At 53.1% G+C, this 15,372-nt stretch overlaps 2 protein-coding genes across 7 annotated transcripts in view; both read left to right on the top strand.

Annotated features, from left to right (window-relative positions):
- The first annotated feature begins 322 nt into the window (after positions 1-322).
- DRC10 (dynein regulatory complex subunit 10) lies at positions 323-7,112 on the top strand. The gene is made up of 4 exons (XM_021537280.2): positions 323-1,975; positions 3,191-3,424; positions 5,654-5,725; positions 6,815-7,112. Exons 1-4 carry the CDS (start codon positions 1,388-1,390, stop codon positions 7,079-7,081), a joined length of 1,161 nt encoding a protein of 386 aa, XP_021392955.2. The 5' UTR covers positions 323-1,387; the 3' UTR covers positions 7,082-7,112.
- A 1,730-nt stretch (positions 7,113-8,842) lies between these two features.
- The window catches only part of OSBP2 (oxysterol binding protein 2), a 98,958-nt gene continuing 92,428 nt past the window's right edge, over positions 8,843-15,372 (top strand). For all 6 annotated transcript variants that reach the window (XM_077787106.1, XM_021537303.2, XM_021537302.2 and 3 more), the window contains exon 1: positions 8,843-9,162. In XM_077787106.1, coding sequence (XP_077643232.1) covers positions 8,891-9,162 — 272 coding nt within the window. In that variant the 5' untranslated portion in view covers positions 8,843-8,890. The remainder of the gene's footprint in view (positions 9,163-15,372) is intronic.

Here is a 15,372-nt window from a genome sequence, read left to right as displayed (position 1 = left end):
GCCACATTAACAGCGCAGCTTAGGGGAACTCTGTTGTGTTCTAATGTTTCAAAACAACCCCTTAGGGGCTCCTGGACATACATTGGGCTGACCCGCGCGCGGCAGACGTGACCTCGGCAGGATAAAGTTTATTTTCGGGTTACTCGTCGTGCTCTCGGGAACACAGATCTGGGCAGCCCGGAGGGAAGGAGCCGCCCCCTCACGCCTCACAGACCCCGCCGGCGCCATGACAGACCCCGAGCCCTGCCAGTCACCGCCGCAGGGCTCCTCATTGGACAGCGGCACTGCCAATCAAACGACAGGGGGCGGGGCCTGCACGGCGCCGGGGAGGCCCCGCCCCCTCGCGTCGCCTGGCAACGGGAGGCGCAGACGGCGGGCTCGGGATCGGGACCGGGACCGGGACCGGGACCGGGACCGGGATCGGGATCGGGATCGGGATCGGAACTGAGTGCGCTGCAGGGGGTGGAGGACGCCTGGGGCCGGCATCCCCCAGTAACCGCCTCTTGAGACACCCCGTCCCACCGCGGGATGCTCAGGGCCGCTGGTCCCACAGATCCCCGGATCCTCCCGCACCGGTCCCCAGCCGCCCGCCCTCGCACGGGGGTCCTCCCCACCGGGAATCACCGCCCCGACCTCTGACTGTTCCCCAGTCTCTGGATCCTCCTGCTGCCCCACATCCACACCGGGGGACCCTTCATTCCCTGTTGGCCGCCTGCTACAGCTGTCCCCATCTCCTCCGTCCCTCCTCCTCTTGCCTCTGTCCCTGCCAGTCCTGCCAGATCCCCTCTCCCACCTCCTCCCTCTGACAGGGACAGGCCTAGAAGGGTAGAGGTTTCCCATAGAGATTTCCCACTGGGAACCCTACCCTTCCCTCCGGGGTGGCCCCAGGGCTCTCCAAACCCTCTCCACACCCCTCTGGGGACAGCAGAGCTGCAGTTTGTGCTGCTCTACCTCAGAAGCTGTTGGGCGCTTCCCCTCCCTCCCCACCCTTCAAAGCCAGGAATCCATCACCCCCTTCCCATGGGTGTTTGACAGCTGCTCTGGGACAGAGACCAGCTCTAATCCACAACTCCATGTCCTGACCCCCTACCCAGACTCAGAGAGAACATCAGGTTAATCTCAGACTCTCATGTTTTCCCAAATTACATCATTTCTCTAATGTTGTCACTATCTTTTCCTTTTAGAGAGAAAATCAAAGAAGGGCGACTGTGACAGCAGCAGCACAGGAACCTCCATTTTCTTCCAGAGTCTAACCTTGTGTAAGAGCTGCTGTGTCCTTTCTAGACCTCAGACCACCCAGACCACTAGTGTTTAACTGAATCCATGGCATCAGGGGATCCAGCTGCATTCCAAGTATCCTCATGAAACAAGAAGCCTTGGTGAAGGCATGGCAACTCCAAGGAAGGCAGGGATCCCATTAGGTTTCATGAAGGTGTTAGATCCACGCCAGCTAAAACCTGATAGCACGGAGACAGAAAGAATCCTAACTGTCTTGGATGAGGCCATTGTCAAGCTGGAGATCACCAGGTTGATCCCACAGATTACTGGCTCCCTGGAGAGGTATGCTGGGATGCTGGGACCTGAGATCACAAGCCGCCTTTTGGAGCACCAGAAGCTTTCAATGGAAATACAGCACCTGCTCACCAGCCCTGGAGATGAGAAGAGCATAAAAGCTGCAGAACAACGCCTGAAATGTTCCCTAAGAAACATCCTGAGGCTCTTCCTAGCCAACCCCTTGCTTTACCATGGGCTGAAATACGAAGTTCGGGTGAGAGAGGCACCAACTGATGTGTTTATCAAAGCCTTTAAGGAGTTCCGGGATTTCACACTCGAGAGGCTCCTGACCACTCCTGATGAAGAGAAGGAAAAGATGCAATTCATGAAAGACATTTCCCTCCAGGTTGAGAAAAACACAGAAACAATCTCAGCTCTACAGGGAGAGCTGGCAGGAGTCATCCAGACTCGAGATGAGGAGGTATGACCTTGTGGGAATGTGTTTTCCAACCAAGTGGAAACTTGCTTTTTACTGGAGCAAAACCTTGCTAACTATAAACCAATCCCTTTATTGCAGTTCCTAAAGAGCAAGTTCCAGAAATCCTTTCTAAACCAGATTAAAATTTAAAAATAATATTTTTGTTGTAAAATATAAGAAAAATGCTTATTTCATGCTTGATTATTTTTTTTTAAACTCGAATTTGGCATGTTTTGAACCTGTTGTCACCAGCCAACTTAAACAATGTAAGTGCCTGAGTTCCAGAGGAGTGGCAGGACAGGCACAAACTGCTGTGGTGGTGGTATCCTGGCAGGGTGACAATGCCAGCTGCTTCATTCCCTGCTGCTGAAAGAATGAAAAATCATTACTGGGAGAGATTTCTCTGATTAAAATCCATTTTTAATATTTGCTCTGTCTTCACTCTTGCTTAAAGCCAACATTTCTGTGACTCCAGACTCTTAACAGCTGCCTTGGAGCATTTGTGATTAATCAGTGATTATACAAATTACATTAATCTTTAATTTTATCTGCAGCTGAGGTACAGATAATTGACTGGGCACTTCCCAGGCACTTTCTCAACTTGTGTGCCAAGCCAAGAGCTTCTGATAACAATCCTTTGTTTTCTACCTGGGTTTTTTTTTCTCCTCCCTGCAAGAGGGGTTGGCTGAGAAGATTTTGCCCTGCACTCACTGCTGGCAGAACCAAGGACCTGCTTTCCCCTTTCCCTCTGCTGCTTGGAGTTCTGGGGATCGAGATTTTTATGTGCAATTTGGCAGCTTGTTTGGGACATGGTGAATAAATCTGTTTCACTGATCCCAGCTTGGGATTTCCCTCCCTGAGCTGTATCCCCCAGACAGTCACTCAGAGCCTGATCCAGCTCTTGAGGGAGCCACAGAGCTACTCCAGGGAAACTGTTTTGGCTGCTCCTCAGGTCGCTGTGCCAGTGGGGCTTGGGATGGTTTGTTCACTCTGTGCCTTTACCAACAGGTTCCCAGAGGAGCCAGGTTTCCAAAGCTCCAGTATGAATCTGGAGCTTCACTCCCTCAGCCAGCAGTGGCAGGGCCTTGGCGCTACCTGAGCCAGCCCCTGAAGGTCCCTTCTTGGATCTCCTCCAGCTTTGCAATGTTTTTTCTTCTCCTGTCCACCTTATGCCTCAGGGGCGTTTCCCAAAGGTAATCCTCTTGTTTTCCGGACTAGGTTAGCAGGAAGGACAAAACAATCGAAAACCTCAAAACCAGCATGGAAGATATGGCCAAGAACTGCAAGGCTAACATCCAGCTGATCATGAAGGAAGGGGAAAAGCAGCAAAAAGAGGATAAGGAAGCCTCCCAGGACAGGTGTGCCAGGCTGAAGCAGGACATTCAGCGCCTGCGAACACAGCTGAATGCACTGGTGCTGGAGCACCGAGCCTCAGAGCTGGTTCTCAGGAAGGTAAATGGGAGGAGCTCTGGGACAGGAGGTTTAAGCCTTTTTGCAGAGCTGTCAGCTCTGGCTGCTGCCTGCTGCAAGGAGTTCCTTGGGCCCTGCTCATTCCTGGCAGGATGCACATGGTGTTTGTCAGAGCACACCCGCCCTGTCCTCATGCTCCGCTGATTCCAGTGGAAAGCAGCCCTGCAGCGACAGCAGGGACAGAGCTGTCACAGGTCCTGCTCCTGCCTCGGCTCTGGGAACACCTTCCCACAGTGTTGTGACACCGGGCAGGGCTCAGGGCAGCGAGGCTGGAACAGGACACGGGTGGGATAGTGACAAACCAGGGATCTGCTGTAGGGGGAGCAGAGCAAACAATATTAGCCTGGTAGAAGGCATCTTCTAGAGTTGATTTATTATTCAAGGTGGAATGGAGCTGATGCTGAGGGTTCAGCAGGTCCTGCTCTGCTCAGCTTGGCAGAACAGACAAGCCAAGGGAGTCAGGCTGGGTTGAATGAGGGGGATATGTAATTTTATAGAATCATCCCAGAATAGTTTGGGTGGGAAAGGACCTTGAAGCCCATCCAGTGCCACCCCCTGCCCTGGGCAGGGACACCTTCCATTATCCCAGGGTGCTGCAAGCCTCACCCAGCCTGGCCTTGGGCACTGCCAGGGATCCAGGGGCAGCCACAGCTGCTCTGGGCACCCTGTGCCAGGGCCTGCCCAGCCTCACAGGGAACAATTCCCAATTCCCAATATCCCATCCAGCCCTGCTTTCTGGCAGTGGAAGCCATTCCCTGTGTCCTGTCCCTCCATCCCTTGTCCCCAGTCCCTCTCCAGCTCTCCTGGAGCCCCTTTAGGCCCTGCAAGGGCTCTGAGCTCTCCCTGGAGCCTTCTCCTCTCCAGGTGAGCACCCCCAGCTCTCCCAGCCTGGCTCCAGAGCAGAGGGGCTCCAGCCCTTGCAGCATCTCTGTGGCTACTCTGGACTCTCTCCAGAAGTTCCAGTTCCTCCCTGTGCTGGGCCCAGGGCTGGGGCAGCTCTGCAGGTGGGGCAGAGGAGCAGAAACCCCCCTGCCCTGCTGCCCAGGCTGGGGCTCAGCACAGGGCTGAGGGGCTTTCAGGGCTGGGGCAGGTGCAGCCCTCACCCAGCAGCTCCTCAAAGTCCTTATCCCCAGGGCTGAGCAGATACAGGAGAAGGAATGGGACCAGCAGGCAGGCCCAGGCCTCTGTAGCAACAGCTCTGCCCTGAGCAGAAGACACTGGTGACACAGAGAATTGAGAACTGGAAAAACAGCACTTTCCTTCTCATTTTGCTCATTCTGAGTATTCTCTCCAAACCAGTGCAGCCTCCCATGGGCAGCAAGGCTGGAGGAGGACACGTGTGGAATAGTGAAGTGACAGTGCAGGAAGCCCACGTGGTGATGTGGCATCTGTCACTCTTGCATTGGGTGGTACAGCATGAAGGGCTGGGCACTGACAAAACACCAAATCCAAGTCAAAGCTGCAATACAATCCCCAAAATCTTTGGCAGAGGGGCTGTGTCAGGCAGTTCCTGCTGCAGTTCCTGCCACAGCAGGGCTGCTTGTGCAGAGCTCAGCTCATTCCAGCACCCAGGCAGATGCATTTACTGACCACAAAGGCCTCCTTTCCTCAGCAAGTACGAGTTGTACTTGTGATCTAAATAGCTCAGGTGGGACATCGTGATGGCCCTGGGGCCATCCTGGGGTAGTGCCATACAGGAAATGGAGCAGGAATGATTCCACAGAGCACACATCCAGAGCAGGAGGTAAACTGCCCCAGGTTGTACAGGAGTAGAGCCACTGTTAAACTGTTTTACAGCCAGAAATATATCTTTATTTTAAAAGGAACCATCTTCTGAGTACTTTGTGCCCTACATTCATGTTTTGCAGCTCTCTTTTGCTTCGGTTTCAAGTTGTTGCCTCAGTTTGTCGATGACTTGCCACATTCCATCAGACACGTTCATTTCCTCCTGCAGAAAGGAACTTCCAGGTGTTGCTCATCCCCCCAGCTCCATGCTGTAAACCAAATAAAGCCCTTCAGGAATGTCCCAGGAGAATCCTCAAACCAGGGCAAACCACATATGTGTCAGCTGAGGGAAGCTTGTCACAAGGAGGAGGTGAAATACTCAGATATAATGATGCTGTGGCTCAAAGTTTCCCTGTTTTCTCACTCAGGATGCTTCTTACCAGGCCTCAGATGTCTGCACAGACCTGATCTTGTTTTGTTTTTCAGGAAAAGTGCAAAGCAGAGAAGGAAATTCAGAACTGGGTCCAGAAATACGACACAGTCATGACAGAAAAACAGGTGTTGGCTTTAAGTGCTTTGCTCTGCCATAAGGTGATTTGCTTGGGTAGATTCCTGTCCAAAGGGACACATGGCTCTTACCCAGGAGACCATGGAAGTGAGGGGCAGTTCTGCATCCAGGTGAACTACAGGAGAGGGATCTTTGACTTGCCTGTGTGTCCAGGAGTACTCTGCTGCTTTGGCTTTAGGAAAAGTTACACCCACTAGTAAATCCCACAGTATCTGGGGGCTAAATCTGTGAAAAATCCCACAGTATCTGGGGGCAAATAGGTCACCATGTTCTGTCTGGGAGGTCCACCTGATGCCAGGAAACAGGTTTTTCAGTTTTGCTCCAATCCTCAATCCTCATGGCTGTACCTAGCACTCAAATTCTGCTTCTGTTCCTGCTGAATCCTTGGGGGATGTTCTGGGTGTTAAAAAACTCAACAGCCTGTCCTCAACTGAGCCATAAGAAGTTCAGGGTCACCCCCAAACCTTGCCTCTAGGAAGGCCCTGGGGGCTTTCCTGTTCTTGCAGTATTTATGGGGTTGGATAAAACCTGCTGGATGCCTTACAGAGCAAAATGCAGGGAGGGGCTTGAAAACTGCTGCATTATAATTGTAAGGAATGATCCCCCCTGTCAGATGTTTAATAATGGGATTCTTTTGGTTTCCTGTCCATGGAGAGGCAGAAGCCCCATGTTTGGGGCAGAATTTGTCAAGGCAGACCCAACCCCACACTGACAAAACATCAAAGCCAAGTCAGAGCTGCAATACAACCCCCAAAATCTTTGGCAGAGGGCCTGTGTCAGACAGTTCCTGCCACAGCAGGGCTGCTTGTGCAGAGCTCAGCTCATTCCAGCACCCTGGCAGATGCATTGCTGGTTCTCCAAGTCTTCCATTTGTGGGAACATTTTTCAGGGGAGCATCAAGGGACTCAGCATTTCATGAAATTCCCTGGGTACTGGGCACATGCCTGCCTTTTGAACCCCTTTGGAAAGGCCCCAACCAGTTGAGGTTCCATGGCTTTGGGATGGGTTTCAGGACCATCACCTGGGAAGGTAGGGAGGAGCTGCTGACCAGCTGTCCCTGATCCATGCTGTCCTGCCAGGCCACATATGAGGAGGTCCAGGCTGTCTACAACGAGGAGAAGAAACAGTTGTCCCTGCTGATGGAGAAACACGCAATCCTGCTCCAGGAGTACACCGAGATTGAGGAGGAGCGCAGGATGCTGAAGGAGAAGGAGGAGGAAGCTGCACGGGAGGAGGCCAGGAGGAACGATGCTGCCACCTGCATCCAGGCCTTCTGGAAAGGCTACTTGGTGCGGTCCATCTACAAGTCAAAACTGAAGAAGGGAAAGGGCAAGGGCAAGAAATAAAACCTCAAATCCCTTTTCCCTCCATGGCAAAGCTGTTGTGTATGAGTCTCTTCCAGATAAAAGCATTGAGAATTGTTAAAGTTGGAAAAGACTTTTAAGATCAAGTCAAGTACCACCATGTTCACAACTAACCCTCGTCCTCAAGTGTCACATGCACATGTTTTATGAACACTTCCAGGGATGGTGACTCTACCACTTCCCTTGGCAGTCAGCCCCAGGGCTTTAGGATCCTTTCCATGAAAAAAAAATTTGTTAATATTTAATATAAACATCCCCTGGCACAACTTGAGGCCATTTCCCCTCATCCTGTCACGTTCTGCTTGTGTGAATTTGACAGCCCACTCCTGACTTTAGGGTCCTTCCTTGCGGCCTCCCTTCCCAGGAGAGAGCAGTGGCACTGGTGAGGCCCCTCTCTCCTCAGACATGGCCAAGAAAGGTGTGTTCCCTCCTTGGGAGCCACAAGAGATATTGGGATCCGTGAGACTTTGAGAAGTTGGCAGCCATATGGATAGTCTGGGGTGTAGTTACATCAAGAAAGACATTCCCTGTCCAGATAGACTTCAGTTCCCAAAAACCTACAGCCTCCAGGGAGACCTTAAAGCCCCTTCTAGCACCTAAAAGGGCTCCAGGAGAGTGGGAGAGGGACTTGGGACAAGGGGGAACGGCTTCCCACTGCTGGAGGGCAGGGATGGATGGGATATTGGGAAGGAATTGTTCCTTGGGAGGGTGGCAGGCCCTGGCCCTGCACAGGGTGCCCAGAGCTGTAGCTGCCCCTGGATCCCTGGCAGTGCCCAAGGCCAGGCTGGACAGGGCTTGGAGCAGCCTGGGACAGTGGAAGGTGTCCCTGCCATGGCAGGGAGTGGAACTGGGATGGGCTTGAAGGTCCCTTCCCCCTCTGAAAAGCAGTCTTTGGAGTCCAAAGCACTCTCAGGCTGTTGCAGACCCAGGAGTGGCCCCACAGGCTGCCTCAGTGTCCCTAGTGCTCCTGGCTGAAGGACTCTCCAGGGAGGACTGGCTCACCCAGCTGCAGAGGGGCAGGAGCTCAGCCCAGAGCAGCGCATGGAGCGTCCTTGACACTTGGAGCTGCCTAGCCCGGGTCCCGAGGCTTGGAGCCCAGTGCCCCCTCTGGAGAATGCTCAGGGCTGGGGGAGCCTCCTGAGCTCCTGGCACGGCTGCAGCAGTGTGTGAAGGTGATGGGTGAGGATAATGGGATCAGGGGGATCAGAGAGGATCAGGGAGATGAGTGAGATGTGATCTATGACTGGGGGGCGAATGGATAGAAGAGGATAAAGGGGAAGAAGGAAGGGGAAAGGGAAAAGGGAAGACAGAATGAGGAAGGTAAGAAAAGGCTGGGATGAGAAGGAGAATGGGGAAAGGGAAGACATTGGGACCACAGGCCTCCACAGTGCCCTGTGGACAGGCACCTCCTCAGGCACAAAAGGCAGGCCCGTGTGCTGCTGGAGGGAGCAGGTGAGTGGGACAGAAGGATGCGGCTTCTCCTCCGAGCAGGGCAAGGCAGCACCCAGGAGGATTTTTTCCGGGGAGATGCATACAGAACAAGTTTCCCCCTCCCCGCCGCCCCAGCCCCCTGGCACGAAATGGCGGCGGGGGGCCAAAATGGCGGGGGCGGGGTGAGGGCGGGGGCGGCGCGCGCCGTTCCCGCCCCGCCGCCGGGGGGCGCGCGCCCCCCGCCCCTCCCCTGCCCTGCGCGCGGGGCGGTCACGTGGCGGCGGCGCCGCCCCCGCTCGGTGCGGACGGGCCGGGGCCGCCCCGGGAGCGGCGGAGCCTCGGCCGGGCCCCGCGGGGTCTATGGGGAAGGCGGCCGCGCTCTGCGGCGGCGGCACCACCACCCGCGGGCTGGTCTCGCTCCTCAGCGCCGTCCCCTGCCTGGCCTGCCACGAGCTGCCGGCCATGAGCGCCGAGCCGGGCGGCCGCGGCGGCGGGGGCCCGGCGGGGGGACCGCCCGCCGCCCCCCCGGGCTCCGACACCTACAAGGGGTGGCTCTTCAAGTGGACCAACTACCTGAAGGGCTACCAGCGCCGCTGGTTCGTGCTCAGCAATGGGCTGCTCAGCTACTACAGGTACCGGGGCCGGGGGGCTGGGCAGGGGCCGCCGGGAGAGGGGGACGGACCGCGGGGGCTGCGCTGTTGCACGGGGAAAATCGCCTCGTATTGCTTAGTTTGGGCTTTTCCCCCTCTGTTAGAGCCAAACTCGGGTTTTGATCCTGCAGAACCACGGCGGGGTCCGGTGCGGGCAGCGGGGCCCCGGGATGATGGAACGCCCTGGATCTCCCATCCTTCCCTCTCTCCATCCCTCCGCTGCTGCTGCAGCAGCTCCGGCTGCCCAAATCCCAGCGTTCCAGTCAAACCCCCCAAACCCTGCTCCCTTAGCTGTGCAACCCGCTCCTGCTGTACCCTGCCAGAGCCCGCGGGTCCTTCCTTCCCCCAGCAGTGCCAGCGGCTGCGGTGGCGGTGGAAGGATGGCCAGGGATGTTGTGCTGGGAATGTTGGGCTTGGGCAGTCAGGCCGGGCTGGGGGCTGCGCTCCTGGGGGATGGAAGGGAGCTCCAGCAGCTGCTCCGAGCCGTGCCGGGCTCCCTGCGCTGTCTGACGCGCTGGGTTGGTGCAGACGGGCTGTGAGGAGCGTGTCAGACACCCCGAGGCTCAGTCCAAAGCAGCCTCATCTTCCTAGCTTCTCTTGTGCTGCTTGTCTCACTTGAGCGCTGAAAATACAAGTGGATGTTGGTGTTTTTATCCTCCAGGAAGGTGTCCCTGTCTGTGGCAGGAGCGTGGAACGAGAGGAGCTTTAAGGGTCCCTTCCCACCCGGACCATTCAGGGATTCTGTGATTTGGATCATGTTTATTCGTGTCACTTGGTACACGAGTGCTCTGTCACCCTCAGTGTTGTGCAGCAGATGTTGGCTGTACTTCAGGACATGGAAACAATCCTGAATATTAGAGATGGTTAAGCTTTATAAAATAGTAAGTCTTTTAAGTGCCAAACCCCCTGAGATGGGAATTCTCTGTAAAGGTTATGCCAAAGCTGTTTTTCCTCCCGACATAAAGTTCATCATCGGATTTCCTCTCAGCTCCAGCTGCTGACACGTAGCCTGAAGCAGACTGTAGAGCTGCAGCTCCCTGTCAGATGTGAATGTAAGCTCTTCCAGCTCTAAGATAGACCGGGAATCTGAGTCCTGGGGTCAGACTACAGCAGGTAACAGTGCAGAAGATAAACGATGTGCTTATCTTCTTCGAGTTGTTGAAAGCCCTCAAAGAATTTAAACCAAACAACCTCCCCCCAAAAAATGTAATTATCTCTCAGCAATTTAGCTAATTTACTGTAATCCTGTCTGGAATGCCTTAACCCTGCTCAAAAAGGCTGTTGGAGTTTAACACCCCATTTGTAACCATGTCAGAACATTATTTTTACGTGTTGATGCCAAGTCTGTCATGAGTGAACAAGTGGTTTTCTTCAGCAGTTATTTTACATGGGAACAACCAGGTTTATTTTGAGACCATTTGATCTGTTTTAGGCTGAAACAACAAACAGAAACACCCAAGGAAATTATTCTGAGCAGCATGTGAAAGAGTTGAAACTTTGTGAAGCTTTCAAGCAGGGCAGACCTTCAGCAGCTGCTTGGGGAAAGGGATGCTGGAGGATTTTGTGCTTCTTTTCATCTCTGGGCTTGATGACAACTGAATTAATTTGGTTGTGAGTCAGGAGTACAAAAATACAGTGCAGAACACGTGGTGAAGTCTTCCTTAAGTGTAGAAAAGCCTCCATGATACTCTTCAAAATCAGCGCTCTGAAATTGTGGCTGTGTCAGCTTGAATTGCTCATCTGGGAGTGCTCCTGGGAGACAGTCTGGGGTAAAAACTGGCAGTTCTGTTTTGATATGAATTCTACCTCCATGACAGGAGCCAGGCAGGTGTCAGGCTGCTGCCTGTTTGCTGATAAAGAGCATATATCTATATTTGTCTACCTGTACATATTTTATAGAGGTCTCTGGCATTTTGAGAGTCACGGGTCTTGCTTTCTGCTGGCTCTTTGTGCTCATCCCAGCTCAGCAGATCCACACCAGAAGTCTCCTTTCCTGCCCTTGCAGGTGAATTGTTGTGCTCTTCTTGTGTTGTTACCTTTGTAGCTGCACAGCCCACCTGATTTAACTGTGGCTGCTCAGGAGTGGCTGTGTAGAAACTTCATTTTGCTTGTCTGCTAAAATCATCTAAACTGGGAAGGCTGCCCCATGGTGCCCAAGCTGCTGCCTTGCGTGGATTGATTTCATTCCAGGTTGAAGCTTTTTGTTCCATTTGGATTTCCTGCCACTCACTCTTTAGCTTTAAACCCCAGCCTGTCATGTTGCCTGGAGGATTTTGGCTTGCAGAGTTGAGCTGCTGAAATCCCGGGTGTCCCCTTGGTGTCCCTGGTGGTGCTGGTGTGTGGGTGGGTGCTGTGCCATCCTTTGGAGCTGTTCTGAGGGGTTTGTTTGCTCCAGCAGCCAAGTGAGATGCCTGCTTGCTGCCCAGTTGGTTTCACGGGGACAGTTTGCTGAATTAAAGCTTCTAATTACAGCGTTTTTTTCCCAAATGGAGCATTTAAAGCCTCCTGTAGCTTTGCCACATTGATGAAGACATCAAGTCTTGCTGCCAGGGAAACTTCATGTGCTTTTGCTTTGTATTCCCTATTCTGAACCTGTGAAAAGTAACAGCTGCTGATGAGTTCTTGAGGAGTTCCTGTGCAGTACCCTCCTCTGGAGGGAGGTGTGTGGGTTTAGGAAGTTTCTGAATCCACAGCAATATGGTTAGACCATTTTACTTGCCCTTGATTGGTCCTCCTAGGTTGTTTTTGACAAAGTTTTCTGGCTGATTCAGTGATGCTGGCGTGGGAAGGCAGTTTGGGGATGCAGGACTAGTCTGCTTGACTTGCTAATGATCCAAACTCTCTCTCTGAACTCCTCTTGCAGGCTGCCACTCAGATTTATCATTATCTATAATTAGCGGCTCTGTATGGGAGAATCTAATCACCTTGAACAGATAAGTGTTTTCAAGGAGATTAGAGAGGATCTTCAGGTGAGTATTAATTCATTGAAGATTGGCAGTTGGCTGATGTGACCATGGATGCTCCAAGAGTGTTGAGTTCTCCCAGCGGCTCCTTGACCTTTCTAAGAGCTCTGGGATGTGTTGGCTCCTCTGTGGGACGGACTGGAGCTGGGTGCTTGTGGGTTGGGTGTCTGGAGAGCCTTCAGCAGTGCTTTGTGTAGGCACGGGGTGTAATGATGAAAGCAATGACAAATGGAGAGGGGAAAACCATGTCATTGGGAAGGGAAAGGCTTCTCCATCAAGCAGCATTAATTCCCCTCTTAGAGCAGTGAAGGGTGCCTGGGGCACTTTAGCTGTCTTGTCTGGGTCATTCTGCAGCTCATTTCCCTGGAAAAGCCATGTTTTCCAGAGCAGCACTCTTCACCAGCTCTGTTTATCCAGCAGTTAACTCTTGGTTGGCATCATGAGGGCTCGAGCACAACCCAGAGGTTTTTTCCTGTTTCTTGTGCTGGGTCTCCACTGAAGGCTGAGGAGGGGAGTTCAGGAAGGAGCTTGAAAACCACTGCTGGTGGTGGAGATGTGGGGAGTTGAGGGAGCCCAGGAGAGACCTCTGGGAGACTCTCATCCAAGTGTTACCCCAGCACTGCCAAGGCCACCACTGACCCACGTCCCCAGGTGCCACATGCACATGGCTGCTAAATCCCTGCAGGGATGAGGACTCCAGCACTGCCCTGGGCAGCTGTGCCACCCTGACCACCCTTTCCATGAAGAAATTTTCCAATATCCAACCTCAACCTCCCCTGACACATCTTGAGGCTGTTTCCTCTCCTCCTGTCCCTGTTCCCTGGAGCAGAGCCCAACCCGCCGGCTGTCCCCTCCTGTCAGGAGCTGTGCAGAGCCACAAGGTCCCTCTTGAGCCCCTCTAGCTCCCTCAGCCGCTTCTCATCACACTTGTGGTCCAGCCTCTGAAATCTCCAAGGTGTGGGCTTGCAGAACCTCTCCAGGTCCCTCTTCCAGAGTTGGACCACCCTTGGAGGGGAAAATTTTTCCTTACATTTAGCTTGTACATTATAGAGTGAGGCAACATGCTCTCCTGGAATGATTTTTGTGACACCCTGTCCCTGTGCAGACAAATCCTGGAGTGTTTGTCTCTCTTTGGGTGCTGGAGCATGCAGGTTTCCAGGGCAGCTCTGCAGCTCCTGGTGACTTTGAGCTACTTGTTTTTAAACAGTGATGAATAATTGGTGTTCCCAGTCAGCTTGTTTTCCCATGGCACTCTCTGGATCCATATGGTGCTTTGCTGTTGTTTCTTGTCGTTTGCCCATTCTGGAGGCAGCTCCTTGCTGTGCTTTGTCCTTGGGGACACGATGCTGCCACAGCTCCTTGGGGATGCTGCATGTCCACATGGCACTTGAGGGGTGCGTGGGGTGGGGGGAACGATGCTCTTTGGGCTGCTGGTTCCAGGCTGGGTTGCTGTGCTCCCACTTAGTGCTGTGGGGGAGGTTGGGCTCACTTGAGTCCAAAGAGCCACTGCTGCTGACTCTGCAGGAGGGCGTGAGGCACGGATCTCATCCCTAGGGATGTTTCCATCATGGCTTGGTTATTAGTGCTGGCTGAGGGGATTTATGGCTGTTGCCTGGTTCTGTTTGCTGGTTGCAAACTGTGACAAGAGCCGTGAACCATCTTTCTCCTTTATTTCAATACATATCATCTTCATTTGGCTAGATGGGATGGATGTCATCCCTCATTCCATCCCTGCAAGTGTTCCAGGCCAAGCTGGACAGGACTTGGAGCAGCCTGGCCTTGTGGATGGTGTTCCTGTCCACGGCAGGAGAGTGGAACCTTAAAGATCCCTTCTCACCCAAACCATTCCATGATTCTATACTAGCCATACACTTAATTTGATGCAATTGTAGAAAGAAATAACTGGTTTGTCTTGTGCAGAGCTAAACTTTGAGGGGGCAGAGCACTCTGGGTTTGTGTGGAAGTACAGCAGCCTGTGCTGCTGTCTTTGTGTTGGTCATGTGGATCCCTCAGGTAGCTTGGCTCCCATGGCAGTTTTCACTCCTGGAGCTGTTGGCAGGTGTGGAGGGTGTTTGTGGGCTCAGCTGCCTGGCTCCTTACCTGAGTGAGGTGCCTGTTACCCCATTCTGGTGTGCCCTGGTCCAGCTCCATTGCTGGAGCACACACTTGGTGTAGTTCTGCTTTGCTGTTCTGGGCAAGGGCAGGGGGTCACTGTCCAGCCCTGCATCTCTCCCACACAGTGCTGGAGCTCCCTCAGCTCTGCTGGAGTGGGACAGCAGGGTCTGTGCTGACCTTCAGGAGCAGAGGTTGGTGTGGACTGGCTTCTACTGCAGAACAACCATGGCTGTGCTCAACCCTTGCCAGCCCTTGGTCCTACTGTTGTCATATTGTTCCAGGAGTAGGACGGCTGTCCTTTGCCTGCAGAGGTGACTGGCATCACCTGCCTCTTCCCGCAGCTCCCCTGCCTGTCTTCTTCCAGGGAAATATGTATTCAGCTCTGACTTGACTTGCTCCAATTAAAGGTTTAAGTTGGTGCTTGTATGGCCTGTCATCCTGTGTACCCACAGTGAGTCACTGGAGAAGGAGCTGATCCTTCTTGTCAGGGGTATTGTAAGGAACCTGCTGTGCTTTTCCATGCAGTATCCCTTGTATCCTGCCTCATTTTGCCCCGAATAGGAGTTTCCAATCAGGACAATGTGCTCTGAGCTCACCTCTGAACGACAATGATGTTCATTATCTGTAGGTTGAGATATGCTGCAGCAGGTCAGACTACTGAGCTTCTCTGTATTTTGTGCTTGTGTATCAGTTGTTGTAGCTGAGTAACTCAGCCTGGTAATTTTAGGTGCCTGAAGTGTTATCAGTGATATCAGAGCCCTCTGCTCCCTGTAGGTCTGTTCAGCTGATGGCCAATAGCTCAGGTTGTCACCCTGAAATGTGAGTTGTCTCAGCCTGCTATCAGGAGGGCAGGCAGCATCCTGGAGATTTATCCCTAAATAAGATAGTGCTTCCAAACCTGAGCTAGCTAGTGGTGTTAAATATCCCTTCAGGTCCTCATTGTACTGTTCAATTATTGTAGCAGTTCGTACAGCACCATGGCAGGGATCTTTCTACACTTTGCATTAGCCTTTGTTTGGTTTTGATCAAAAAGCTTGTTTAATAATTAATGACACAATATTCCCGTGTCTGCAGGCTGTGGGCTGGCTGCAGGAGAGCAGAGCTGGATGTGAGC

The sequence above is a fragment of the Lonchura striata genome, chromosome 18, assembly GCF_046129695.1.
Source record: "Lonchura striata isolate bLonStr1 chromosome 18, bLonStr1.mat, whole genome shotgun sequence".
In the NCBI taxonomy this organism is placed as follows: domain Eukaryota; kingdom Metazoa; phylum Chordata; class Aves; order Passeriformes; family Estrildidae; genus Lonchura; species Lonchura striata.
Note: the sequence above shows the minus strand (reverse complement) of the source record. Positions and strands in the feature narration are given on the sequence as shown.

What these genes read in the sequence shown, in the direction of transcription:
- DRC10 (XM_021537280.2), top strand. Translation starts at nt 1,388, where the DNA reads ATGGCAACTCCAAGGAAGGCAGGGATCCCATTAGGTTTCATGAAGGTG. An exon ending in TCCAGACTCGAGATGAGGAG is followed by an intron (nt 1,976 to 3,190) that starts GTATGACCTTGT and finishes TTTCCGGACTAG; the next exon opens with GTTAGCAGGAAGGACAAAAC. An exon ending in CAGAGCTGGTTCTCAGGAAG is followed by an intron (nt 3,425 to 5,653) that starts GTAAATGGGAGG and finishes TTTGTTTTTCAG; the next exon opens with GAAAAGTGCAAAGCAGAGAA.